This window comes from Rhincodon typus, chromosome 12, assembly GCF_021869965.1.
Source record: "Rhincodon typus isolate 14 chromosome 12, sRhiTyp1.1, whole genome shotgun sequence".
Taxonomy (NCBI): Eukaryota; Metazoa; Chordata; class Chondrichthyes; order Orectolobiformes; family Rhincodontidae; genus Rhincodon; species Rhincodon typus.
The window spans coordinates 2,044,515-2,071,720 of NC_063343.1; the positions used below are offsets into that span (position 1 = coordinate 2,044,515).

A 27,206-nucleotide genomic window follows, 5' to 3' on the forward strand; every position below is an offset into this window, starting at 1 on the left:
CTAGCTCCTCTGATGCTGCTTGGCCTGCTGTGTTCATCCAGCTCTACACCTTGTTATCTCAGATTCTCCAGCATCGGCAGTTCCTACTATCTCTTATATCAGATTGTGTAGTTTTCACCTCTACCTCACATTTACTAATATGATCTCATTCAGTTACAGTAAAATGAGTTCTGGCAGTTATATTTTTAATATGTTTTGGAAATCCTCTTATAATAACACCTGCCTGTTGAAAGAAAGTCCATTAAATATTGCAGATGAAACAGGAATTCCATTAGGAAAGGGAACATCACTGTTAGAACTCATGTTAAAGATGGTTCTGTCAAGATGTAGTTTAAGCAGAAATGGTATCGCCACCAGGGCCTTAATACAAAAGGGCAATGTCACCACTCTAAAAGATTGAGAGTATTTCTGAAGAAGGATCCAGACCCGAAACGTCAGCTTTCCTGCTCCTCTGATGCTGCCTGGCCTGCTGTGTTCATCCAGCTCCACACCTTGTTATCTCAGATTCTCCAGCATCGGCAGTTCCTACTCGGTCTGAGAGTATCATTGTTGAAGCTTTTGCTAATAAGCCAAAATATAATCTTTAAAAGGGCCCATGATCATGGCCTTGGTTTTAAACACAGTCTCACTTGAAAGAGGAAGTCTTCCATTTGGTTTGTTATAAAGACAGACTGTCATCGTTGCTTCCTCAAATATGTCAATCTGTGTATTCTTTCTGTATTTGGTTTCTTTTTAAAAAGCAAGCTCTGATAACATCAGGAGCAAACAGGTTTGTATAAATTATCAAAGAAACATTCACACAATGCAGCATTGTTGTGAAGTGGTTTCTGTTTGCACTAAGACTGTGGCAACCAAACAAATGGTGCCTGGATCAATGCATCAGGTCATTGCTCAGAGTCTCAAACAAAGTTAAACCGGACTTTTGGGAGTGGGTCATCGCAATCCATGTCAAAGACTTCAGTTCAGGCTTGCATGTTTCTTCAAACTAAAACTAGATTTGAAGCCTGAATATCGTGGGATCTGTCATATTTGGATTGTATTGTATAAGTAGGGCTATAGGACCCATGGTTAGAATTTTGCTTTTACCAATATTACACTGCACCATCTTGCTGTTTGACATAGCAATTCCTCCAAATACAGTTGTTAGTATTTGTACAACATAAAGGTATCAACCTCTGGACAGTAACTGGATGGTTGTCAGTTCAAGTCTGACTCCAGCATACGCTCATTTAAACTGACACATCAGTCCTGAGAGTGCTACACTGTCACAAGTGTTATTTGTCAGGGGAGTTTTTATTCCCATGTCTGCTATGTTAACAGCCACGACAGATCCAGAAGGGATTTTTCAACTTGTGTTCTGTCCAGGGCATGGGCAATGTCCTGAGGATCGCCACTGACCTGAAAAGGAATGGCTAATAATACCAGAGCCCGTCAGGGACTGGGTATTACCGGAATATCCCAGCTCCTCAGTTCCCCGAAGTCTTTGCAATATTCTCCATTTGCCTAGGATACAGCTGCAACAATACTCAATAACTTCAGCACTTTCCAGAACAAAGCAGTTTATTATCATTTCCTCAGACATTAAAAGAATGACGGGGTCAGAGAAAGGCCATTGAATAGAGTCAGTTTAAAGTCTGGTGGAATTCCCTGTTTGAAATGTCATTGTAATATTACTCCCCCCGTTCACACCTGCTTTCTGTACCCGAATATTGGCTTGTTAGGAATTCTGCAGTTTAAAGTCTAGGGATTACTACAGATAATTAGAAAAACACACACATTTAGTAAGCTTTGCGCAATTTGAGAAGCCATCAGTTCACTCCAACATATCTGATCACAATTAAATATTACATTTGTTTTAATTCTTCACTATTAATCTATTGAACCTTATTTGAAAAAAGTCTAGCAATTGCAGCCTTTGAGATGAAAATGGAATAATTTACAAACGACAAGCCAAAAATGTGATTTCATATCGAAACTAAACATCCCTTTTCGATGCCTCTGAAAATGACAAGCACAAACCCACCTCGATGTGCCTAAGCAGCAAAGATTTCCCTTTTCAATGAAGAAATTGTTTTCACCACCTGCCGCCTTTAGCCTACATTCTAGTGCCATGGAAAGGAGAGATCAGCTCTTACCTCTGGGAGTGTGTTTGATGCAGCTGATCCCCATGCTGAGCGGCATTGAGATGTCTCTCTCTCCCTACCTGAGCTAGTGCCTCTGAGCTGGATTATAACGCGGTGCTTCCTCACGTCCTGATACTGAGCTGCAGAAAGAGGAGGAGCCGTTTTGGTGGAAGTGGTACAGCCCAAAATCATTCACCCTCCAGTTTCCCCTAAAGGGGGGAGGCGATGGCTTAGTGGTATTATCGCTGGGCTGTTAATCCAGAGACCCAGATAACGGTCTGGGGACTCAGATTCGAATTCTGCCACGGCAGATGGTGGAATTTGAATTCAATAAATATCTGGAATTAGCAATCTAATGATCACCATAAAAATCTGTTGCTGATTGTTGGGGGGAGGAACCCATGTTCACTAATGCTCTTTAGGGAAGCAAACTGCCATCCTTACCTCGTCTGGTCTACACGTGACTCCAGACCCACAGCAATGTAGTTGATTCTGGCCAGTAAATGCCAGGGACACTCTCGTGGGATCCTTCCTTGTCAATCTGAGGAGTTATATGTGTCATGCACCATCCAGGGTAGTGTGTGCACACACCCAGCTCTGCAGCAGATTTTTTTTGCAGGGTTATCACATGGGGCATTAGCTTCGGGACGCATCACATGGTGTTAGGGAATGCCCCCACACTGAAGGAGGGCCCATTGAGTCTGCACTGACCCTCTGAAGAGCATCCCATCTTATCCCTGTAACCCTGCATTTCCCATGGCTAATCCACTTAACCTGCACATCACTGGTCACCGTGGGTAATTTCCCATGGCCAATCCACATAATCTGCACATTTTTGGACTGTGGGAGGAAACCAGAGCACCCAGAGGAAACTCACGCAGACACAGGGAGAACATGAGAACCCCTGTAGTGGACAGTGACGTAGGTTATCTCAGAGTAAGACAGAACTGATGAAGTATCATCTAGACTCAAAACGTTATCTTACTCTCTCTCCATGGATGCTGCCTGACCTCCTGTGATCTCCAGCATTTTTTGTTTTCAGTTCAGATTCCAGCATCTGCAGTAATTTGCTCCTACAACAGGATCTTGATCAGATGGGCCGAGGAGTGGCTGATGGAGTTTAATTTAGATAAATGTGAGGTGTTGCATTTTGGAAAGGCAAATCATGGCAGGACTTATACACTCACTGGTAGAGCCCTGGGGAGTGTTGCTGACAAAAGGGACCTAGGGGTGCAGATGCATAGCTCTGTGAAAGTGGTGTCACAGGTAGACAGGATGGTGAAGGCGGCATTTGGCACAATAGCCTTCATTAGTCACAGCATGGAGTATAGGAGTTGGGAGGTCTAGTTGTGGCTGTATAGGACACTGGTTATGCACTTTTAGAATGATGTATTCGATCGGGTCTCTCTGCTAATAGGAAAGATATTGTTAAATTTGAATGGGTGCAGAAAGGATTTACGAGGATGTTGCCAGGATTGGAGGGTTTGAGCTACAGGGAGAGGCTGACCAGGCTGGGGCTATTTTCCCTAGAGTATCAGAGACTGAAGGGTGACCTTATAGAGGTTTATAAAATCATGAGGGGCATGGATAGGGTAAACAGACAAGGTCTTTTCCCCAGGGTAGGGGAGTCCAAAACTTGAGGGCATAGGTTTTAAGTTGAGAGGGGAAATATTTCAAAGGGGCAACTTTTTCACACAGAGGGTGGTGCGTGTATGGAATGAGCTGCCAGAGGAAGTGGTGGAGTCTGGTACAATTACAACATTTAAAAGGCATCTGGATGGTACATGAATAGCAAGGCTTTAGAGGGATATGTGCCAAATGGGGCTAGATCAGTTTAGGATATCTGGTTGACATTGACTGAAGGCTCCGTTTTCATGCTGTACATCTCAATGATTCTCCCAAAATTTTTTTGTTACTAGCCGCAATAACCTCTAATTTGCTACCAGAAAGACTGAAGTCGTTGTCGTTGCCCTCCTTTACTAATTCCATTCCCTCCCTGCTGATTCAGAGAACCTACAACCCATTTGAACCTGAATTCAGCTTCTGACCCCATACCGTCCCCACTGGAACAATGTCTTTCTGGACCCCTGCCTTAGCTCATTCGTGAGGAAAACACTCAATGGTAATTTGGTTATCGCCTGGCTAGACAATTCAAATGCTCTATTAGCCAGTCACCTCATCTTCACACTCCATCGCTGCTGCTTTGAGACTAAACTGCACAGTCATCCTCTCCCATCGCTTTTCAACTCACATTGGCTTCTGATATGGCCATCTCACAAATTGAAGACACTTACTCTTACATTCAGATACCTCATTAACTTTACCCCTCCCTGTCTCCATAATCTCCAGCAACCAGAGATCCCTGCATTTATCCAACGTTGACCTCTTAAGCACTCCAACATCTCTTTGTCCTGCCATTGAAGGATCTACCCTGGCCTGAAGTTTTACAATTCCATCTCTCCTCTTCTCTGGCTTGTCATCTGTTTCCTCTTAAACCTCTTCAAAAATACTTTTGAATAATGTTTTCCTCCTTAACTTGATATCTTTTTCTTGATTACCCTCCTTGAGATTTTACTTCAGGTTGTTACATAAATGCAAGTTTTTGATGTTGCTCCCACAGAAATAATATAATGCTGTCAGTTTCTAAATGAATTACCCAAAAATTTGAGACTAGGATAAAAACTAGAAACATCAGCAGGCCATTCAGCCCTTCAAGCCTGGCTGTGCCATTCAATAGGACCATGGTTGACCATATCTCTCAATGTCATAGTCCTGTTTTCTCCCCATACCCTCGATGCCTTTAAAATCAAGAAATTTATCTATCTCTTGAACATTTTCAGTGACCTGGCCTTTACAGCCTTCTGTGATAGAGAAGTCTACAGGTTCACTCCTCTCCGAGTGCAGAAATATTTCCTAATTTTGGTCCTAAATGGTCTACCCTGTATCCTGAGACTGTGTCCCCTGGCTCTAAACTCTCCACCTAGGGAAAACATCCTCCCTGCATCTACCTAGCCCTGTTGGAATTTCTGGCAGACATTGGAAATCTGAAACAAAAACAGAGTGTGCTGGAGAAACTCAGCAGGTCTGGCAGCATCTATGGAAACAGAACCAGAGTGAAAGTTTTGAGTCTGGTAATGACTCCTTTTCCGAAACCCCTATCCCACGTGCTGTAACTTTTCTCATCAACCTCTTGTGAGGGAACTTATCAAGAGCCTTCTGAAAATCCAAACACATCCATTAGTTCTCCCTTATCTATACTAGTTACATCCTCAAAATAAAAACTCCAGTAGATATGTTGAGAATAATTTGTCTTTCAGAAAACCATGCTGGCTTTGTCCAATCGTGTTAATGTTTTCCAAATGCTCCATTGCGACATGTTTTAATAGACTCTAGCATTTTCCCCACAATGATATGTTAGGCTAACTGGTTTGTAGTTTGTTTTTTTTCTTTTGTCACTTCCTTTAGTTCTCTGGGATGTAGATGATCTGTCCCAGGGGATTAGCCAGCCTTAAATCCCATTAATTTCCCAGCATCATTTTCTTATCAACACTGATTTCCTTCAAATCTGCCTTCTCACTGCATCCTTGGTTCCTAAACGGATCTGAATGGTTACTTGTGCCCTCTTTGTGGAGACAGAACCAAAGTATATGTTCAATTCTTCTTTGTTCCCCATTATAAGGATCCTATATTTGGCTTTACTAATCTTTCCTCTTTTACATATTTATAGAGGCTTTTAGTTTTTATGTTCTCTACAAGTTTACCTGCACACTCAATTCTCCCCTCGATCAAGCTTCTTGTCCTTTTTTGCTGAATTCTAAAAGATTCCCAATCATCAGGCTTGCTGCTTTTTCTGGATTAATCAACCCGAATCTGAGCTGAATAAAAACCAAAAGAACGGTGGATGCTGTAAATCAGAAACAAAAACAGAAATTGCTGAGCTTTACCAGCCATTTCAGTTTTTGTTTCCAATTTAGCTGATCCTTAGTTACATAACAATTGGTTTGAAGTTACCTGCTTCATGTGGATCTAACACTCTTTTTGCATTAGGTCAGTTTCAGTCTCACTTGTTCAGACAGTTTGTACACAAACTGATGTCCAAGATGGCCTGCTCCACCCTATAAGCATTGTGTCATTCACTTATATCATTTATATTAATTGCTTCAACTTTAGCCATTATTCTGCATAGTTGTTCTCTGTAGATCTTACTTAGATGGGTTGGGGGAGGGGGAAACTTGTCTGTTTTGAATACATAATACAACATTTGGTTACAGTGTAGAGAAAATATCAGAATTAGGAGGTGGAGCTCTTTTACCTCAAGGTAAAAGATAAATGTTTGACGATAACAGAATGAATGAATGAATGAACAAACAAAATGAATGTGGAAAAGGTATCTTCACTTGTTGGTCAGTCCAGGACTAGGTAGCACAGGGATTCCTCTTTTTGGACAGAGATGAGAATTGTTTCTCTTGGACAGCCATATGACTTTGGAGCATTTGGCTTCGCAACATGATAGAGGTGGGATCAGTAAATATTTTTAAGGCAGAGTTAGACCAATTCCCTTGCCTGACAAGAATCACAGGTTATCAAGGGTAGATGGGAAGGTGGAGTTTGAAACACAAGCAAATCAGTTGTGATCTTATTGAATCGCAGAGCAGGCTGAGTGATCTCCTATTTTATATGAAAGGCAAATACAGGTCTGACATCAGAAAATTCTTCATTGAAGTTGGGTACTTCAAATGGACCTCTGGATTGAGTTGTAAAGAGAAAAATACCAATTTCCAGGAATCCTGGAGTCATCAGAAGCTCCCTGAGAGTGTGAATACTGTACCTGAAATGACTTTAAAAGCAATCAAAACTCCTGCTTTGACAGTTCCAAATTTCCAAAGGCTAAATGTCTGCAATATCCATTTATATAGTGTGCATTTTTTTTACTGGTGTATATTCCATTTGTAGTTGGGGAGATTTGCTGAATTAAATCTCTCCTTGTTCTTGGGAGCTTGACTTTTAGATCCATGATAAATAGTCTTCAGATCTACTGCTCGCGTAAGACGATCAGATTCACAGCACGCCCCACACCTGGAAGCAAAACTAAGCAAATAACAAAATGATCTCGTGATTGGGGCACAAGGATGTTCACGTCCTCGTTTATCTGATACTCTGGGAAGTACACTCAGGAAAACAAAAGAATCTGAAATGAAAAGTAAATAAAATTTAGTCCACATGGAAATCCCATTTCTTGTTTTGATTATTCATCTGAATTTGGACTGTTGCCAATCTTACTTTTAACAGCACATTCTGTCATTTCTGCACTGAGGGACTGTCACATAAGAATTAGCACAAGAGAAAACAGGCAGTCCAATAGAAATTTCATCTCACTGAAGTTCAACTTCAGAGAATATGATGACATGTGAAATTCTTTAATCACATGACATTCTTCTGCATTGTTACTGGATTAATCACTCTAATTGAAAAATAAATTAGTTTATTAATTAAATATGATCAATGAGAGGTGGAAGCATTTTGTTTTAAATCAAGACCCATTCATCAAAAATGAAGTAGTCTTCTGTTTTCCTTAAATTTGCTAAATTTCTGGAAACAAATCATGATCCTACCAATGCTAGCGAATCAACTTGGTCAGACAATTTTACTTACATCCTCTGAAGAAGTGATATAGAAACTGGGAGCAATGCCAAATTACCAAAGATGACATCAGGGCATAATTTTAAAGATTGCAGAACTCAAACAGGAATAACAAGGAGAATGGTAACAAACCTCAAGTTTAAGTGTCCATGAAATTTAATGCAAACAAGTGTGCAGAGAAGTTACCTTGAAAGGAGTGTGTTAACAGACAGGTCTGCATATGTATGCATGCAAACATTTTATTGATAAAGGTGCAAAAGCAAAGATATTATACTAAACCTTTGCAACTCTGGTTAAGCCTCAGCTGGATCAGAATCTTCAATTCTGAGCATCAAAATTTAAGAAAGATACAAGGATCAACAGAGTGAGTGTTAACGTTTCGGGTGCGGTGACTCTTCCTCAAAACTGGACCCAAAACGTTAACTCTGTTTTCTCCTTCACAGATGCTGCCAGACCTGCTGAGCTTTTCCAGCAACTTTATTTTTATTCCTGATTTACAGCATCCGCAGTTCTTTCGGTTTTCAACAGAGTGAGATGCAGACTTACTAGAATGGTACCACACTGAAGAACATCAATTGTTTGCAGGGAGAGACTGGAGATGCTGGAATTATTCTACTTATAATAGAGGAGATAGGTTAAGAGGAAATTTAATACAGATGTTCAAAATTATGAATGGTGTTGAGAGAATAAATAAAGTGAAACTTTAAAGCTTCCAGTGGCAAATGCGCCAGAAACCAGAGACTTGAGACTGGCAAAAGGATGAGACATGAGGAAATATTTTCCTACAGTGTTGAGATCTAGAATGCAGCCTTTGAAAAAGTGGTCAGAGCACAGTCAATAGTAACTTTCAAAAGCGAATTAGATAAATAGACAGAGAAAAGAAAAATTCAGGGCAATTGAGAGGGAGCAGGAAAGCAGAACTAATTGGATGGCCCTTCCAAAGAGCTGAGACAGCTATGAGAGCTTCAAGGCTCAATAATTGTCCATGTTCAAGGAGTCTATCTAGAAGCGCTGAACAGTTTTTGAGGGGGGAAGCAGTCAGAAATGAAATCTTGAGAAAAATATGACAACTAAATTATAAAATATGTATAAATACCATTATCAACTGGAGTTTAAAGCTGTCTGATGTTTGTAAACAATTAATTATGATCACATTCCTGAGATACTGAGGCAGGAGTAACATTAACAAGACAGTTGGAATTTGTTGTAAAAGACTATGTCCAATGCCCTCTACAAGAATAGTTAGTGCTGCAAATATCTGACTAATATGGTTTGTTGGTTTTTCTCATTCTTCTTTTAGTTCATAATGGGAGCAGTCACACACTGACCAATGGTCTGATGGGCCATGAGGACTCCTTTCATTGCTGTAACAAGAGCGGTTTGTCCTTTTGACAGTACTAATGACAGACTTCACAGCCTGTGTAGGGACAACGACCCCCATCCACCAAGACAGGCTTGTAAACGACAAGTTATATTCGACAAATTCAGCCATGATGTAGAGGTGGACCGGGGTGGGGAAAGTCAGAAGTCCAACAGGTTTACTTGAAATCACGATCTTTCGGAGTGCTGCTCCTTCGTCAGGTGAATACAAGAGTTTTTTTGGCACAACTAGCCCATGCTGGTGTTTATGTATCACATAAGCTATGTCTCACCCATATGGTGTACAGTACATGGAATTTCTAAACAATAAGATACTGTTGAGGTAGCTTGTTGATAAAATAAAGACGTGCATTATTAAGGAATAATAATGGATAGATAATTATCTAAGAGTTATTAGAGGACAGCAGTGCTTCAAGGATTGGAGTTTTCTGCTCATTGCCTCCAACTGCACACAGCCCTTTCCATTTCTGCCCAATAATAAAACAGGACTCATCTGACAAACTAATGATTCAGTGGGACAACAGCAAACAGAGAAAAACAAGAGCATTTTTTTAAAAAAGGATTTTTCTCCCTCTTTATCCAACATCTATTCACCTCGTTCAACAACTCCTCCAACTGCTGTTACATTGATCCAATAAACACCTTTCCACTTTGGGTGTAGTCCTATTACACCTCCGATGCTCACCATTGTTGGAACATGCGGCCCAACCAGTTTTTAATTCACCAACAGATTCCTCTGCCTGAACTTGTTTTCTCTTTGAATAACTCTTGATCATTGCTTCCAAATAGTGTTGTCATCAGAAGCCTCTGGATCCCATTTAAACCTATCTTTTTGAGTTGTGGAATGCTCCTTACAAAGCCTGGCCCACCTTCATATCAGTACTGCTCAGACTGCCTCTGATTATTTTGATGGCTGTATCTGCTGCTTCTTGATCATTATGATCTTGAGAATTTCATTAATGCATCCGATTTTCACAAGGTCCATCAGACATCTCCATTCCCTTTCTCAACTTGACTGGCAATAGGGTCTCCAATGACATGCATTGCAGGTACAATGTCACCCATGTACTGCTTTGTTCTTCTCAATCCCTGCCTGAAATGTCCTAACGACTCCCATCAATATCAATGTGCTCCTTTCACTCCAGTTGAAGAAATCACATCACATCCTAAGTTTCAAGCACTACCTCTGAGTTGTAGTATATGTCTCTTACCTACGGTATAAGTACTACCTATATTAGTTCAAGGAGGGGAAAGCAAATGTAGATTAGGCAAATATTTTGCTGAACACTTCTATATGATTTCAGCCTCTGTTGCTATTACTCTTACTTGGTTATCATTCTTACTCCTAACTCACAAGGTTCCAGGTTCAAGATCTGCACTCCAGAATTTAAGTACAAAAACCAAGGCCAGCACTTGGGTAGGATACTGGTATAGCACCTTTCGGTATGGAGCACTGTACCATCACAGGAACCACCTTCTAGGTAAGACTTTAAACACAGATTCTGTTTACCCTCTCAGATGGATGCAAAAGATTCCAGGGGGCCATTTTGAAGGGTAGAGGAATGTCCTGGTCAGTATTTATCTCAATCACAAATTATCTGGTCATTTATCACATTGTATGTGTGGGAGCTTACTCTGCACAAATCCACTCTCATGCTTCCTATATCATGACAATGAATACATTGCAATAAAAGCACGTTATGGATTGTTTTGAGACATAAACATGCAAGTATTTTCTCTTCTCATCAACAAGCATAACATTAAGGAACCTGCAACTTTATGTTCAGCCTTTCATTCATACTTAGTTGTTCTGAGTCACAGAACATTGTTTTAACAAAAGAGAACCCAAGCTTCAAAACTATCTCCTTTCCCCCAGGAATCCCACACTGACTTATATCACATCATTTTCAATCTTGTTTCAAATTCATTCTTAAACTCCATACATTCCATCTCTCCAATGTTGCCAGGCCTCGCCCTTACATATCTTCTACACAACCATTAATTTAATATGTAAATGCTGTCATCTATTATTTGGTTGAGGTAAATTGCTATATTTTAGACTTGTGATTCCAGTTTGGGTTTTAAAATTAATATTTTCCTCTTTTTCCTAATTGAACTTATGCTCCAGTTCTTAAGACTCCACACATAAGACATTTAGGAAGAGCAGTTGGCCATTCAGCCCCTCAAGCCTGTTCCACCATTCAATGACATCATAGCTGTGGTCTAACTCCATATACTTGCTCTAGGCCCATATCCCTTAATAAAAATGTATCCAGGTTTAAAATCAACAATCTACTGCCATTTGTGGAAGAAAGTTCTAAACATCTACCATCCTGTGTGTGTAGAGGCACCTACTGACATCTTTCCTGAATGGTCTGGCCCTAATTCTCAGTCTATGCCCCCATGTTCTAAAATCCCCAACCTGTGGAATTTGTTTTTCTTTCACTGTCTTTTACCTTTTAATATCTTGAAAACCTTGATCAGATCATCCCTTAACTTTCTAAAAACTACAGAAAACAGGCCTAATTTGTGTAATTGCTCCTCATAACCTAACTCCGTCTTGAAAACCTACACTGTACTCCCTCCAAGGCCAATAGGCCCACTCTCAGTACTCCAGTCCTCAAGATATAAAAGGCAGCGTTCCATTAGCTTTCTTGATTACTTTCTGCACCTGTTTGTGGAATTTTAAAGATCAATGCAGGGGTTGGAACATCCACTGTATTTACCTTCATACCATCTAGAAAGTACCCTGACCTATCCTTTCCTTGTCCAAAATGGATAACCTCACACTGGCTTACATTCCATCTACCACAGTTCAGCCCATTCACCTAGTCTATAAATATTCCTTTGTAGTTTTATGCTATCACCCACACTGTCTACAATGCTGCCTGATTTTGGGTCATCAGCAAATTAGCCCATGAGTTTTTAGATATCAACCTGATGCACTTTTTCCCGGGGTTGCAGCTAACTATGAACACTGCAACAAACAGATTGAAAATTCCTGCTATCTCTGAGAAACTTACAAATCTGGTGGAATTCAGATGCAAAGAATATTACCAATACTTTTAAAAAAGGCATGAGTGTGGCGATGTTATCAATAGAGATGCGCAGTATGTTCCCTAAACAACGGTTCAAATATTGTGTCCAGTTTTAGGAAGGATTTCAAGTCCATGTATTGTACAGAACAGACACTGCCAGGAGATCAGGGATGAATTTACATTCATTCCAACAGAAGGCGGGTCAGATCTGTCAAGGGTCTCAAAAAGTGTGTTTGGGAAGAATTGTGAAATAGAAGGCTCAAAGGACAAACTGAGAAAATCTATCTCCGTGCAAGTAAATTCCTGTCCTCTAGATAAGATCACCATGAAAGTAACAGAAGCAGGCGTTAGGAGATTCTTTTATATTATAGAAGGGCTTGTTAGGAAATAAGATACAGCGTAAGAAACACTGATGAAAGCAGAACCCATAATATGTTCTACAAGAAAATAGAACAAATTTTAACAGACAGGAGGATGAGACTGAACAGATAAATTAGATCATCACAAGAAAGGAATAGGCTGTACTGCCTCTGTGTGCTAGATAAGTATATGATTGTTTGATCATGACATCCTGCCTTCAATCTGCACACTCTGGCTGTCAAAATGCACTTGTGGATACATGGAGATGTTAAGGGTAAGATATATATACACTTCCTGATGCTGGGTTCACATTGGAATTGACCTGGATCAATTGCTAGGAAGCCCAAATACACTGACTATTTGGGTATACACTGAGTATACACTGCTCCAGTTCTGAGGAAGGGTCACCGGACCCAAAACATTAACTCTGTTTTCTCCTCCACAGATGCTGCCAGACCTGCTGAGCTTTTCCAGCAACTTTGTTTTTGAGCCCAAATACACTGCTGGACACAGTCCTCAATCGGTGAGTTTTAAATAAATGACTCTATACACAAAGTTATTTCTTTGAATTTTAATAAGAATATTGAAACCTAAATCAGCCCTTCACAAAATGCTTGCAGTAAATGAAGACAAAGTATTCTACATTATGTGACAGTATTTTTTTTCTTCATTTTATCCTTTTATTAAAAAGTCACAACAGCATACATATCAACAAAACATTGGATTTACGAATGGTACCTTGGTACCTGCCCAAACAAAAAAAAACACACTCCTAGAGATAGTTTTGGTTTTAAATACTGAATCTTGGAAGCAGTCTGTTTGGAAAATAAAATTGGGGGTTACTGCCAAATCTGCCCGAATGCCAAATGCTGGAAGTCTGTCATTTGCTTAAAGCTTATATCAAGGATAATGTCCACATTTTGCCTTCGTGTTTGCTTTAAAATCCAAAGTTTTTTTTTAAGAACTGCAGTGTTATGGCAAAGAGTGCCTCTACACAAATCATTATCCAAAGTGTATATATAAATGTCTAAAACAATCTGCATGAAATACACTGGAAAATGCAACAGGTTAGTAAAACCTATATCAGTGTGTTTATTATTTTAAACAAAGATTTACAAATTCATAGTTACTTCTCACGCACTCTTGTAAATAATGCAAACCTTGCGATACTACTGAGTCTCCCTGGCCATCGGATTATTTATCCACTAAGTGTAGAGCATAAGGGCAAAGGCACCACTTTCAACAGTTTAAGGAAACTAACTTTTCCGGTGGAATTTGCAGGTGGTTGAAAAAAAAAGTTATGCCCCTAACAACTTGCCCTATAATCAGGTTCAAGACTCCCATGTGGGTGTGAAGGATAATCGTCATGTGGATACAGTTCTGATTGGTGTCCCATTGCACACAGCAATACAATAAGCCAATGATTGAAAACGAGGGCAGGAGGGCAAAACCGTACGGTCGCAAGACTGGACTCAAAATAATTAGGTGCACCCCAATCCCCAACATCCACAAATCTGAGATCAAACAGAAGGCAATTCTCCTAACAGGAATGATGCATACCTGTAAACAGTTTTAAACGTTACATGGCAAAATTACAAAGATCTGTGAATAATCCCAATCCGTTGGGCTGTTCGGGTGATTTGATTTATATACTCAAGAGCACCCACCTTCCTCATGAGGGTCAACCACCTTCCCGTACCCTGGCTCTACTACATTGCTCCAACCAGGCCAAAGTAGCTTCCACCATTCTATCCAACAGAACGTTCCTGGAACAGTTTCTTCACTGATAATGCAACATGGAAAATATCAACATTAAAACAAAACTATTAACTTGCTGGTATGAAACCATTTAGACACTCTTGAATCACAGCAAGCATCACAGTCATTTAAGAACTTGTAATCCTGTGATCTAACCGTTCATTCACAAAAAAATAGATCTTTATGCCTAGTAAAAGAATTTTCAGCACTGTAACTCCACACAGGTGAATTCCAACACAAGAGTCCTAAAAAAATGCCAACACATGCCTCACGCTCTTCAACATCTCCTTGGGGAAAAAAAAACTGTTTGGAGAATATTTTAAGACTACTTAGAGCAAAACTGAACATTTGATGACTACCAGTGTTACAAGAATCATCAGATCAGCACATGGCTTGGAAGCATTTCATGGACTGTACATCCATAATCAACCTTTCACCGTTTCTCTGGAAGGCATGGATAAAGAAGAGTCCTGATATGATTAGCCAGTATTATTAATATAAGTCACCCAATATTTGAACATTAAGCCCTTAAGTCCTCATGGTTCAGCATGAGACTGCTGTGATGCTCAGAGGTAAAGTTAAAAAATTTAATGCTAAGTTTTGCTCTGTAAGATTCAAAATGCATCAATACACCCCTGTTATTCTATTTACTTCATGGTTCTGATATCAAACAATGAAAGACTCAAGGACTGCAATGAAATATTGAGGGGGGCGCAGGTGGGTTGCAAAATATTTTCAGCCAGTTAGAATGTGCTCAACACTTGCCCACAACAGCTTAAATTCAGTTCAAAGAAAATACTTGTACTGCCCTGCTGACTGCAGCATGGGCACTGATATTTTGCTTTTTCACTGAAAGACTCAGTAAAGCAAGGCTTGGCACAGATGAAACCCAATCCATTTCTTACTGCCTGGTTTACAATGCATTGTGTCCAACTGTTAAACTGGTATTTCTCTGGTCTACCCTAAGTTAAATGTCAATAGACAAGCAAGGAATGCACATGGCATCAATTCTCTGCAACAGGGTTGGATTCTCTAGGCTGCTTGATGCAGCATTCCTGCAGCCAAAAGCAATAGGAGAGAAAATTTTGATACTTCCATTTCGTCCTTGTCAGAAGGAGCATTATTTATAATTTCCAGCTGAAGGCAGCAAACTGCAGCAGGCAGGTCAGAGATTTTGTTTGGAAGGGATTACTCTTTTGTTTAGTAAAATAACTTCTGTTCTTTTTAAATATACGAAGTCGAGACACAAAAGTCCAACTTGGAAAATAAAACAGAAACAAGATTATTTTTAAACAGTTCCATATTTCTGAAACCTTAATATCCACAGACCTAACCAGAAATCCAATTCCCTCTGCCACCTTGATTTGTGACTGGGGCTTGGAGGGGATGGAAGAAGAATGATCCAGAGATCATTCTAAACTATAAACTGTAACATGTTAACCCATATTTTTTGACCTGATTCAGCAGCTGGTTTATGATTCCAGTGAGGTCTGGTTGCCACTCTATGGGTACCCAGGCACCATACAGAAACAGTTCAGAACCTCTGAGTGTCTGGAATGTTGTAAAGGCCTTTAAGAAAAATTACACGTATATAAAATTAGGAATCAGTGGATCATAATGAATGTGAGCCAACAAAAAGACTTTGCTGTCCTTCCAAACTTGTTCCGCCTTCTGGGAACATGAGTATGTTATAACTGTGGGCTTTGCTACATCTACAAGATCCTTTTTCATTACCCCAACACGTCGTATGAATATGGAAAAATTAAGGGGAAAGGGATTGAATTTTATTTTAAATATAATCACTAACTCAGTGCGAAACTAACTACAACGTGAAACTCTCCCAAATCTGCTGTTCCTACAGCTTGCTGCAGAACACAGCAAAACTGATACTATATTCCATTGTGTTACTGGACTTTTAATGAACATCTTATCTCCAACCAAAACAGCCTTTCCATTTTTAATTGCATGTACTTCTTAATGAGCGTATGTTACAGAACAGTTCCTCTGAGTCTGGATTTCCATTACAGGTGCTTCTATGACTTGGCCAGTCTAGGTTCTTCAGCTTTCAGTGTTCCAACTGCATCTTTGACAGCATGGTAGATAATGTTCTTCACCTAAGGACACGTAACATCAGGTTAACCCACAATTCACACAATGAAGAAGTCAAAATAAACAAATGCATTAGAACAGCTGTGGAAGAGAAAGCAAGCAAAGGCAACTCTTACTATTTATATGGTCGGATTACAGAGTATTTTTACATTTTCTTCCCCATGGGTTTATCCTATGTAAGCACTTTGGTCAGTGATGGTCCATTTTGCCATTCAGCATTCAATCACATCAGGTCTTGGTTGCTGTTCAAACTAATTCTGTAAATGACTGTGGGTATCACCAAATAACACTTTGTGACAACTCTAGAAAAGCCGACAGGAATTGGAATGTACTATTCAACTTCACTGGATCACATTGCTGTCACTCACCAAGGCAAAGACCAAATTTGTTGAGATCCAGTTATTTCCTTACTGCTGGAACTTTAAGATGTATTTATTTTTTCGCAAGTGGGAATATTCTTGAGATCAAATAAAGTTTTTTAGTCACTGGAAGTTCCTCTTAATGCCGTACCTGCAATTTATCTTCATGGTTGGTGTGAGTGTTTGAGAGGTGCCTGAATTCCTGAGTAAGACGGAAGCAGTGTTTGACATGTTCTGGAGAGACAAAGTCTTCAGCTACTTTGATACAGCTGTACAGATTGTGAACCTGAAGCAAAGAAGTCCAGCTATTACATCAGATTCTGACCCCGCTTATTTCATACATCATTGACAGGAATAGAAGGAAGCAGGATAACGAATAAGCTGACCTTAAAAGTGACCAAAAGTGCATTTTAATTGCAACTCTACAGTGAGATTACCATTATGTATCAACCCATCCTGATAGAGAAACAGAAAAGTAATTCTAATAGCAAAAATACCTTTACCTAGGTTATTTTCCAGCAAGATATTCCAGGTAAAATTATAACTGGAAGAATATCACTGATATAATAAATAAGTATTTGACATTTCATGTTATGTTTATTTTTCTTCTGACTAATTAAAGCTTCTTTTTGCAACTCAGTTGCGAAATGCATTATATAAATGCAAGTTTGTTCTTTAAATTAATCTTTAGTATCGTTCACACCTTGCGCAACAATGGGGTTTGTTTTCTTCCTTTAAAATATGGGAACCAAACCTTACCTGGTGAGGTGCTCCTGCTGGGATGAAGACAGCATCCCCCAGGAATTGTACAATGGCCCAGCCCTGCACACCATACTCCTCATACAGTCGTTTCCGCAGCATTTGGTCTAGGTACCAGCTCTGGTCATGGATCGGATCATGATCTGGTGGGTTATCTTGACCTTGCTCTTCAGACACCTGAGCCAGAAGCAAAGAGATCAGGAGGAGTTTCTTCCCTCAGAGGCTAGTGAATTCTCTGGAATTCCTTACCACAGAAGGCTGTAGAGACCGTGTTATTAAATATATTTAAGGTCGAGATAGATTTTTAATCAGTACAGAAATCAAGAATCATGGGGGAAAAGGCAGGAAAGTGGAGTTAAGGCTCTCAGATCAGCCAAGATCTTGCTAATGATGGAGTAGAATGGATAGACTGAACAACCTACTTTTGCTCCTATGTCTTATGGTCACAACAGTGTTCAATTGATACAAATACATCTCAACATACAATCGTGAAATAGTAACCTGAAAGTGAGAATGGTAAACCAAAACAAAGAATAAAAACGTCTTTCAAGAATTAATCTCTTTACATTTAGACAAATCACCACACAGTTCAAGATTCTCCACAGGCAAAGGAACAACTGTGTTGAAAACACTGGAAATAGGAAATGGATCGTAACTGGAGGAATTGTTACTTAATAAACGTGAACTTTAGAAGAAGTATTGCTACCTTAAAGGACTAAAACTAAGTAAATTAATCTATCTGGCTGATCAGAATCATCCTGTAGGGCAGGTTGATGGAAAACAGAAACACAATCACTGACTTCTCCCAGGTATACAGATAAGGAACCCAATCTAGTAAAGCCTCAGAAGACATAGAGCAGTCTTCTGCATCTATATATGATAGTCCTATCATCACTACTTTGACTATGAAGAGCATAAAACTACTGTACAAAGGCGCACAAATGTATAACTACTGGATGCTCATCAACGTGATGAAGAGAAAGTCACATCATTATGAAAAGCATGCGTGAACTTTTCTCTTTAAAGAGTTTTGAAATATATATTCTAAACATGATTGTTCATTGTTATACATTTCATACAATCCTTTGGATCGGCATCATGAAATAAAAAAATTATTTGAAAATACCTCTTCCAGTTCTGGGCTTTGGAGTGAAGAACAGACAGGGATGAGAATGCAATAATTTAAAGAGGTGAGACAATCAATCCAAAATAAACTGGAAATTGCCCATTAAAAAGGTAAATGTCGATTTAACTTGTTAATGAGCGTCAGTTAGCTCAGTTGGCTGGGTGGCTGGTTTACAATGCACAAGTAGCACAATTCCTGTACTAGTTGAGGTCACTATGAAAACACTGCTTTCTTACCCTCTTTCCTTGACTGTGGTATGTTGACTCTTGGGCTAAACTCACCACCAATCATCTCTCTTCAAAGAGAGCAGCCACCTGTAGTCCTCAGGATTATGATGCATTCCACTTCAATATAGTGCAAGTCACTTTTGACAAAACTTGCCAAAGGCCCAATAATTATAACTACATCTGGTTCTTGCAAGCAATTAGCTTGGCATTCATAATTTACAACTTGGGGAAATATTGGATAACAGAATCCACAGGTTACAAAGGGTGAGAATATTGCAAAGTGCCAAGACAAAAACGTTATTTTAAGGAACCAAAGAAATGAAGGGTAAATCATAATAATGTTTTGCTGGAATATCTGCTGGGGAAAAAGAGGCACTTATAAACTATAATGCTAGAAATGGAAGATGTGTATATGTCTATTAGTAATAGATAGAAGCATAACAATGTTATTCCCTAAAGATGAGTATTGAAATTGTAGAATAAAACTATACTAATTATTTATGAGAACAGGTAAGATATTTTGCATGTGCAAGAAGGGCTCAAGATAGCAAAAGACAAGTGTAATAAGATGTATTTTCAATAGTAATAGAGCTATTCATTTACTGTTACGCAAGTTAGAATCCTAAAAGATAAAAGTAGCTGTAAGGTTGAAGAACGAAAAAAAATCAAAATACAGTACACCCGAGAAATATTCACTAAATAGATTAATATTAAAGTTGGGATCCATTACTGTAGTAAATTGAACATACTGAGCAATTTGTGCATGGCAGAAAGAGATTCATCTAAAGGAACTGAAAACAAAAGCTATCCTGGGCCAGTAGGCAAGCATTTTAGCATGTTGAAAGAGATTAGGAAAGAAATTTACACAGTAATGACTAAAGCCATAATACTTGAGACAGTCAACAAATTTGGGTTGGGAAGGTATGAATGTACAATTTCATTAAAATCAGAGAAAATAACAATTTTGTAAAATATCAGAATTGTAATACAATTGCATTTAAGCGTAAATTTAAAATGTATTTTGGAAACAGTAGGTGATTATTAACAGAATTCAAAACTTTAGTTTTGAACTGGAGCACCTACAGTGCTGCAGAATGAACACAGCTCCCACATTCATGAAGTGTTGTCCAAGACAAAGCAATCTTATTGTTTGGCATCCCATCCAGCACCTTAAACATTTACTCTCCAGCACCAGCTCAAAGTAGCAGTGTGTACCGTTGGTAAGGTGCAATGCTGCAATTCAACAGTGTTCCTTTGGAAACTCTGCGCCCAGAGACAGTGGCAGTTAAAGATGACAGTTCACCAGCATCTTCACAAGAATTCTACATGCTGGCCTTGCCAATGACATCCGCATCCAATGAATAAATCATTAAAACATATCTTAACATGACACCTTTGGTAAAAGACATTCACATTGAAGTCAACTGTGAAGCTCACCTTTCTGAGCAGCTCTCTGATCTTCTCAGCATCTTTAGCTGCATAGATATGCCAAAGTGCACCGGCCTTCTCTTTGCTTTTGTGGATTCTTTTCTTTGTCACCTCATCCACGTCACCCTCCTCGATCGTTTTCATTACCTCTGATCATATGCAACACAGTAATGCATAATACACAGTAAACAATTTTGATTTCTACAGTGCTTTTAACAGAGAATAACATTGCAAGGCACTTTACAGAGATAATAATTAGAAGTGAATTAACGCTAAGCATATGAATGAGATATCAGAGATATTGAAAAGGGTGGGTGTTAATGAGTCATGAAGGAGAAAGAAGCAAATAGTGTTGGTCCCAAAGTTTAGAAAGTGGAACCAACACAGTCGAAAACACAGCCACCAACAGTGGTACATCAACTGGATGACTAGAAGAAATTGTAGAGATGGGGGTGATGATGTCATGAAATGGCTTAAATGCAGTGATAAGAATTTTAACTGGAAGCCTTAAGGAGCAGGCAGCCAACATGTCAACAAGATCAGGTGTAATGTCTTTTACTAATTTTATGGACAATTTCCGGCCTGCGGAGAGACTCAGATTGGTGGCCAGCTGCACAACTTACAGTAATGCGACCCAAAGCTTTTTCTGGATGACCCATTTTAATATTTCAGATTTGGCAAGACCCCAACATGGAAACTGGACTGGCTAGGTGGCAGGATAAAACATGGTTGAGCTAATTCGGGGTAAGAAGGACATGCTGCAGAATAGGATACAAGCAGCTGAAGCTTGGACGAGCTCAAATTTCGAGAATGGGAGATTGGTGATGAGAACATAGGGATAGTGAAAGTCTGGCATGGAAAAGTATTCCACAAGGTGTAGTGAGGCAATGTTTCAGAGATTGTAACAAGCAATTTTTGAGAGAGAGAGATGTTATGTGGTTGGAATTGGCTTCTTGCTCATATAATGACAATGAAGCAAAAATTCAGTATCAGCCCAAGATAGAGACCAGGAAAACAGATGAAACTGGCAGGAAATGGAGTGTTTATTGTGAGCTAAAGATGATCCTACCACAACCTTTTCAATGTTTAACATGGCTCAAATGTCTAGAAAGGGAGAGGCTAAGACAGGAAGTGGAGAAGTGCAGTGTGGTTTAGTCATCATGCATGCAGGTGGAAGATGAACATTGATTTAGGAGACATATTGCCAAGGACTTCAGAGAAGAAACAATTTGTAACAAGGTGGTATGTTGCAAGAACAATGGGATAGAGAATGGCGATTTGAGGTGATGGTAATGAGCAGAAACTTTGAAAGGAATGGAAAGTGCAGATGAAGAGCAGGATTATTTATAATAGCAGCTAACATGGGAGCCAGTAAAATATATCAGGTCCTTTGCAATTTGTTAGGATTGGGTGAAGAGCAGAGGCAAAATGAACTAAGAAGGGGCTCAGGGAAGAGAAGAGAAACCTGAGAAGGTTGTAAGATTTGATCAAGAGCATTGAGGAAACTGGGGAAAGAGGTCTAGATTAGTGTGGGGAAGGAGAAACAGCAGATGTAGCTGAACAGGTGGGATTATATCTTGCAACTAAGATCACAAGTTACTTGCACTTTGTTAAAAGACAAGGGTGAAGAGACATGGCAGAGGGGTTTAAGAAAACCAGTAGTATTAGAGAAAAGAAGATTGATTTATCTTTACTCTCTAATGTATCTTGGATATCAGGTGTTTAGGCTGAGAAATGTCCCAACAGTGCGCACTGGATCCTACAGGTCAACTCCTGTGCCAGATACACAAATCTAAACTTGAGAGTGTGGAGTTGATTAAATTCTGGGAACCAGCATGGGTTATACAGAAGGATTTGGACCAAGGGAAATGATGAGCAGAAGAGACACTAGTTCAACCGACAGCTGAAGATATACATCAAATGAAGAGTCAAAGATGAGATAGCCTGGAAGTTTGAGAATCCAGTTCTAAGTGACTCGATGGAAGAATTTTATTTCCATGTACTGTTGCTGAAAGAAGTGAGCTGGAAATGGAGTGGAGAGTGATAGAATTCAAAATGGGCCAAAAGGGCCTTGTTTACAGAACTTGGGAAATTAAAGAGCTACAAGAGATGGCTTCAAGGAGGTGGCCTTTCAGTAGCAGTAGGAGCATTTTTGCCAAGGCAGGTTTGGGAGAACTTGCAGGAAATAAACTCAGCGTAAAGACAAAGAGAGCTGAGATGGACATTAAAACCATGGAGGATACAGAATCAGCCAGTGCATACACAAACGGTGGAAAGGAGGGAAGAAATATTTTTATGGCGAGGATGAGATTAAAAAAAAATTATTTTAGCAGCCCTCTCACCACAGCAGAAAATTGTTAGGAATGAGATTTCAATAAAGGGAAGACACCACCAGAATCTGTGAGCAAAGCTTTTGTCAAAGTCAAGATATTAATGTAATCATACATAGATTATGAATCACAAGGACCTTGCTTAAAAGTGAACATTCTAGACAGACCAGTAAGACAATTTTTAACATGAAAGCTTGTGGGATACCTAGCAAACAAGCAGACCCCGATCATTTGTACTATATCTTGCTAACTTGACACGATGAACCTATAACTTTTGCCATTCAGCTATATTGGACAGAAATTGTAACTAGATCATAGAAGCCCACTGCAGACTCGTTTGCTCCATCTGCTTTTATTTTCTTTCTATCTTTCTCTGCTTTAGAAGGACTGTAATGCTGAACTTTTAACGTTTCAAAAATTTTTCGAACTTTTATCTAAGATTTTGTCCTAGATATCATTGTACCTAAGATGGTGCCAGAAATGGCAACTTTCTACACTTTTCACTGTACTCATAAATCCCTGCACTTGAGTAAATGTGAAATGAAACCTAATTCTAATTCTAAACTGTAAAAAATGAAACAAGCTAAAATCTGTTCAGGAACACATTATAGACCACATATCACAAATTATTCAGCAATTGTGTGGATAGAGAATTGGCTCATGGGCAGGAAACAGCCAGTGGGGATAAGGGATTCTTTTTCAGGTCAGTGACCTGTGATCAGTGGGGTTCCACAGGGATCAGTGCTGGGACCACAACTGTTTACAATACATATTAATAAATGTGGAGGAAGGAAGTGAATGTAACTAACCAAATTTATAGACAACACAAAAATAGGTGGAAAGGCAGGCTGAGAGTTTACAGAAAGATATTGATAGGTTGAGTAATTGATCAAGAAGTTGACAAATGGAGGATATTATAAGGTGGGAAAATGTGAAATCATTCATTTTGGAAGGGAGAACAAAAGAACAGAATATTATTTATATGGAGAAAAACTGCAGAAAGCTGCAACAGTGGGATTTGGGGTTACTTGTGCACAAAACACAGAGAGCTAGCACAGCAGGTAGTCAGGAAGGCTAATGGAATGTGGGCCCTTATTTCAAGGGGGTCGGAGTATAAGAGTAGGGAAATCTTACTGCAGCTGCACAAGGTGCTGGCGAGACCACACCTAAAGTACTGAGAGCAGTTTTGGTCCCACTATTTAAGGGAAGAGATCATTTCATTGGTGGCACTTCAGAGAAGGTTCACTAGGATGATCAATGGTATGGAGGGATTGTCTTATGAGCAAAGGCTAAACAGGTTGGAACTCTATTCACTGGAGTTGAGAAGAATGAGAGATCATCTTAAGGGGCTTGACAAGGTAAATGCCGAGAGGAATCTTCCCTCACGGGAGAGTCTAGGACCAGAGTGCACAGTCTCAAAGTAAAGGGATGCCAATTTAAGAGTGAGAAGAGGAGGAATTTCTTCTCTCAGAGGGTTGAGTGGTTTTGGAAACCCTTGCCACAGAAAGCCATGGGGGCTGAGTCCCTGTGTATATTTAAAGCCGAGATAGATAGATTCTTCATCAGTCGGGGAATCAAGGGTTATGGGAAAAACTCAAGAAAGTGGATGCAAGGAATGTCAGATCAGCTATGACCGCTTAAATGGTGGAGCAGTCTTGAGGAGCCAATTGGCCACATTGTTCCTATTTCTTATGGTCTTAGGAGAGATGCAAAATCCAATGTACAAGAACTGGTTTATTGTCTGATTCCTTGTATTTATTTTAATTAGTTTAGAATCACCACTACTGTTCTATAAAGCTCCACACAACTGGTAAATTATGTAAAATAAAAAATATTAATTAGTGTATCAGAAACAGTTTCTGATTACCCTCAGCTACTAAAAACTTTTATTGCAGTAGTTGGTTACAGGGACATACATTATAAAACTAATGCAGATTTTCAAATAATTTGAGAGACCCAGGAAACAATGTGGAAAGAACACTGCCCTTTGCCACATTGCCAGGTCTCTAACAAAGGAAGTACAAGGTACCTGTTGTGCAAGCCTCAAATTTACAATTCAGTCAGTGACAGTTTTTGGAAATCAAGTTGATGAATGGAAAAACGTAGGTCTTAAGTTTTGAGAAATGTCAGTCAATGAGATTAACCATGATCAACAGAGAAATATTAAGAGCTTAAAAAGCTTAAGTTGCTTAATGCTATGTCGAAGTTAAAGATGTGACAGGGAGCTAGTTGTGTCAAAATAAAGTTGCGGAGATTTTACCCAAGAAAACAAATTTAAGCCTTTCGGAATGTCTTCACAACTAAAGGCCAATCAGAGAATTGCAAAGGCAACAATGAACTACAGGACATACAGCAAATGACTTGCTGCACATCCTGAGCTGAAGAATATTTCAACAAATCCATAAAGTCAATTGATTAGTGGATGCAGAGATTGTTGCGTTATTTTCAATGCCACCCACAGTAATCAAGGTATTTGCAGTCTACTTCAGAAATGTGCCACCACCACCTGATCTTATGAGTAATGGAAACAATAAATGAGAAACTATTGCAATGTACCACATGCCTCAAAAACAGAATGAAAATACACAGACCTGCCACTCCACTGTTGTCTGTACCTGTGAAGAAGAAAATTAATCATGTAACTAAAAAAAAATACAATTATCTAGAGTGACTCAGCCTCACAAAAAACAAATTAAAGCTCTATACTTGATTTAAGTTTGGTTATCAAGAGCTGCTCAACTAATTCCTTTGACTCAAGATCATTCTATTCAGTGGTTTAGGGTCCTCAGAAAAGACTGCCAATCCATCCCCTTCTAGAGGTGCTGCCTTCTTGCTAGGCTGGAAGATCTTGTTAGAACTATACAAGGAATACTGTGAACACTTATCTAAGGGAAGATATACTGGCATTGGAGGCTTTCCAGAGAAAGTTAACTGGGCTGATCCAAGATACGGAGAAGAGGTTGAGCCTGTACTCATTTAAGACAATGAGAAGTGACCTTGTTGAAGTATACAAAATTCTTGGGGAACTTGACAGGGAGATGTGGAAAAGTTGCTTCCCCTTGTTGGAGAATCTAATGCGTCAGGGTGTAATCTGAAAATTAGCGGTCGTCCATTTAAGACAGAGATGGGAAGAAATTTTTTTCTCTCAGAAGGTTGAGAGTCTGTGGAATCCCTTACTGAAGAGGGCTACAGAAGCTGATTTGTAGTGCAAATTCACAGCTGAGAAAGATTTTTAGTCAGTAATGAAGGGATATGGTGAAAAGGCAGGGAAGTAAAATTGATAATTGTCAGATGAATTATCATCTTACCAAATGGGCTAAATGGCCCATTTCTACGGCTACATTCTTTGGTTTTTATGGAGCACAATGGCTTAGTTCCATAGTTACAAATTGGTATGCCGGGAAGAGGTCATTATTCTTACATTTGCCTTGACAGCAAGTGGCAGCTAGCTACACACACAACCAACAATATCTATCCTGTCTTAACTAAGCTTATGATTTATCAAAAGCTAACAATTTCCCAATACTAAACCTGAAACTTAAATAATCCAGTTCTCCCTCAGTTGAAATCTAGTAGGAACCTAAAGAAGAATCCCACAAAATTTATCCCTCTCCTGACTCAGAAGGCAGCTCACAATAATGATAGATTAAAGCACAAAAATCTACAACCATGCACATCAGGGCCACTGATTTACAGTACAATTTAAATTCTGTTTTACTAATTGGGAATGTAGATTTTTTTTTGATTTGAGGACTGAACGTGAGAATTTAAGCATTTTTTTTTCCTGGAAAAAAGAGCAAGTCAGTGGTCATGAACATGACAATGAAAATGATGAGAAGACAGGGCTTCTTCAAAAGTACCACATCACTGCACAACAAAATTGGTACAATATCTTCCAACTGGCATGATTAACAAAAAAAAATTTCAAAAGAAGTATTCAGTTCTGGATTAGCGTTGTTATAGGGTGCAATTTTTACTGAAGACATAATCCTGAGGTTGCAGTGAGGTGGCACTGGAGAACATGCTTCTGATGAGGGGCGGTGGCACAACTTGGTCTCTGCAATTCCAAAAATGTGAAATATACTTTATAACCTTCGACACGAGAGGAACAAGGACACAGTTGCCAGCGGTAGCTCAATTTTTATACCAGGATCTTAAAAAGCAAATGTCTCAAATGCTCAGCCTTGATTGACGCCAGGGCCATAACTTATCTGACTGACTAAAAGTGCCTAATATTTGTATTCTGGAATGGTTTCTGGAACAGAAGCATTGCTGTGATATTAGGAAATTTGATCATAGACTTTGTGATCACAGGTTTGGCATTCCAAGCAGTTTGTTTACTCCAAATTAATTAATTCAATTTTCATGGTTAAAAACAAATGATAATCTCTCTTTGAGATAGTAGGAACTGCAGACGCTGGAGAATCTGAGATAACAAGATGTAGAGCTGGATGAACACAGCAGGCCAAGCAGCATTAGAGGAGCAGGAAAGCTGACATTTCGGGCCTAGACCCTTCTTCAGAAAATTTTCTGAAGAGGGTTCTAGGCCCAAAACGTCAGCTTTCCTGC

The 27,206-nt window shown here is 39.4% G+C and overlaps 2 protein-coding genes across 4 annotated transcripts in view; both read right to left on the minus strand.

Moving 5' to 3' along the window:
• LOC109931050 (E3 ubiquitin-protein ligase NEURL3-like) overlaps nucleotides 1-2,249 on the minus strand; it is a 20,000-nt gene extending 17,751 nt beyond the window's left edge. The window contains exon 1 of the mRNA XM_020530394.2: nucleotides 2,136-2,249. Coding sequence (XP_020385983.1) covers nucleotides 2,136-2,181 — 46 coding nt within the window. The 5' untranslated portion in view covers nucleotides 2,182-2,249. The remainder of the gene's footprint in view (nucleotides 1-2,135) is intronic.
• An 11,360-nt stretch (nucleotides 2,250-13,609) lies between these two features.
• LOC109931051 (lysine-specific demethylase 3B-like) overlaps nucleotides 13,610-27,206 on the minus strand; it is a 145,769-nt gene continuing 132,172 nt past the window's right edge. For 2 of the 3 annotated variants that reach the window (XM_048603569.1, XM_020530395.2), the window contains exons 23-27: nucleotides 25,229-25,252; nucleotides 20,317-20,456; nucleotides 17,527-17,703; nucleotides 16,919-17,053; nucleotides 13,610-16,413 (exon numbers count right to left, since the gene is read on the minus strand). In XM_048603569.1, coding sequence (XP_048459526.1) covers nucleotides 16,333-16,413; nucleotides 16,919-17,053; nucleotides 17,527-17,703; nucleotides 20,317-20,456; nucleotides 25,229-25,252 — 557 coding nt within the window. In that variant the 3' untranslated portion in view covers nucleotides 13,610-16,332. The remainder of the gene's footprint in view (nucleotides 16,414-16,918; nucleotides 17,054-17,526; nucleotides 17,704-20,316; nucleotides 20,457-25,228; nucleotides 25,253-27,206) is intronic. The other variant, XM_048603568.1, reaches the window with a different exon arrangement.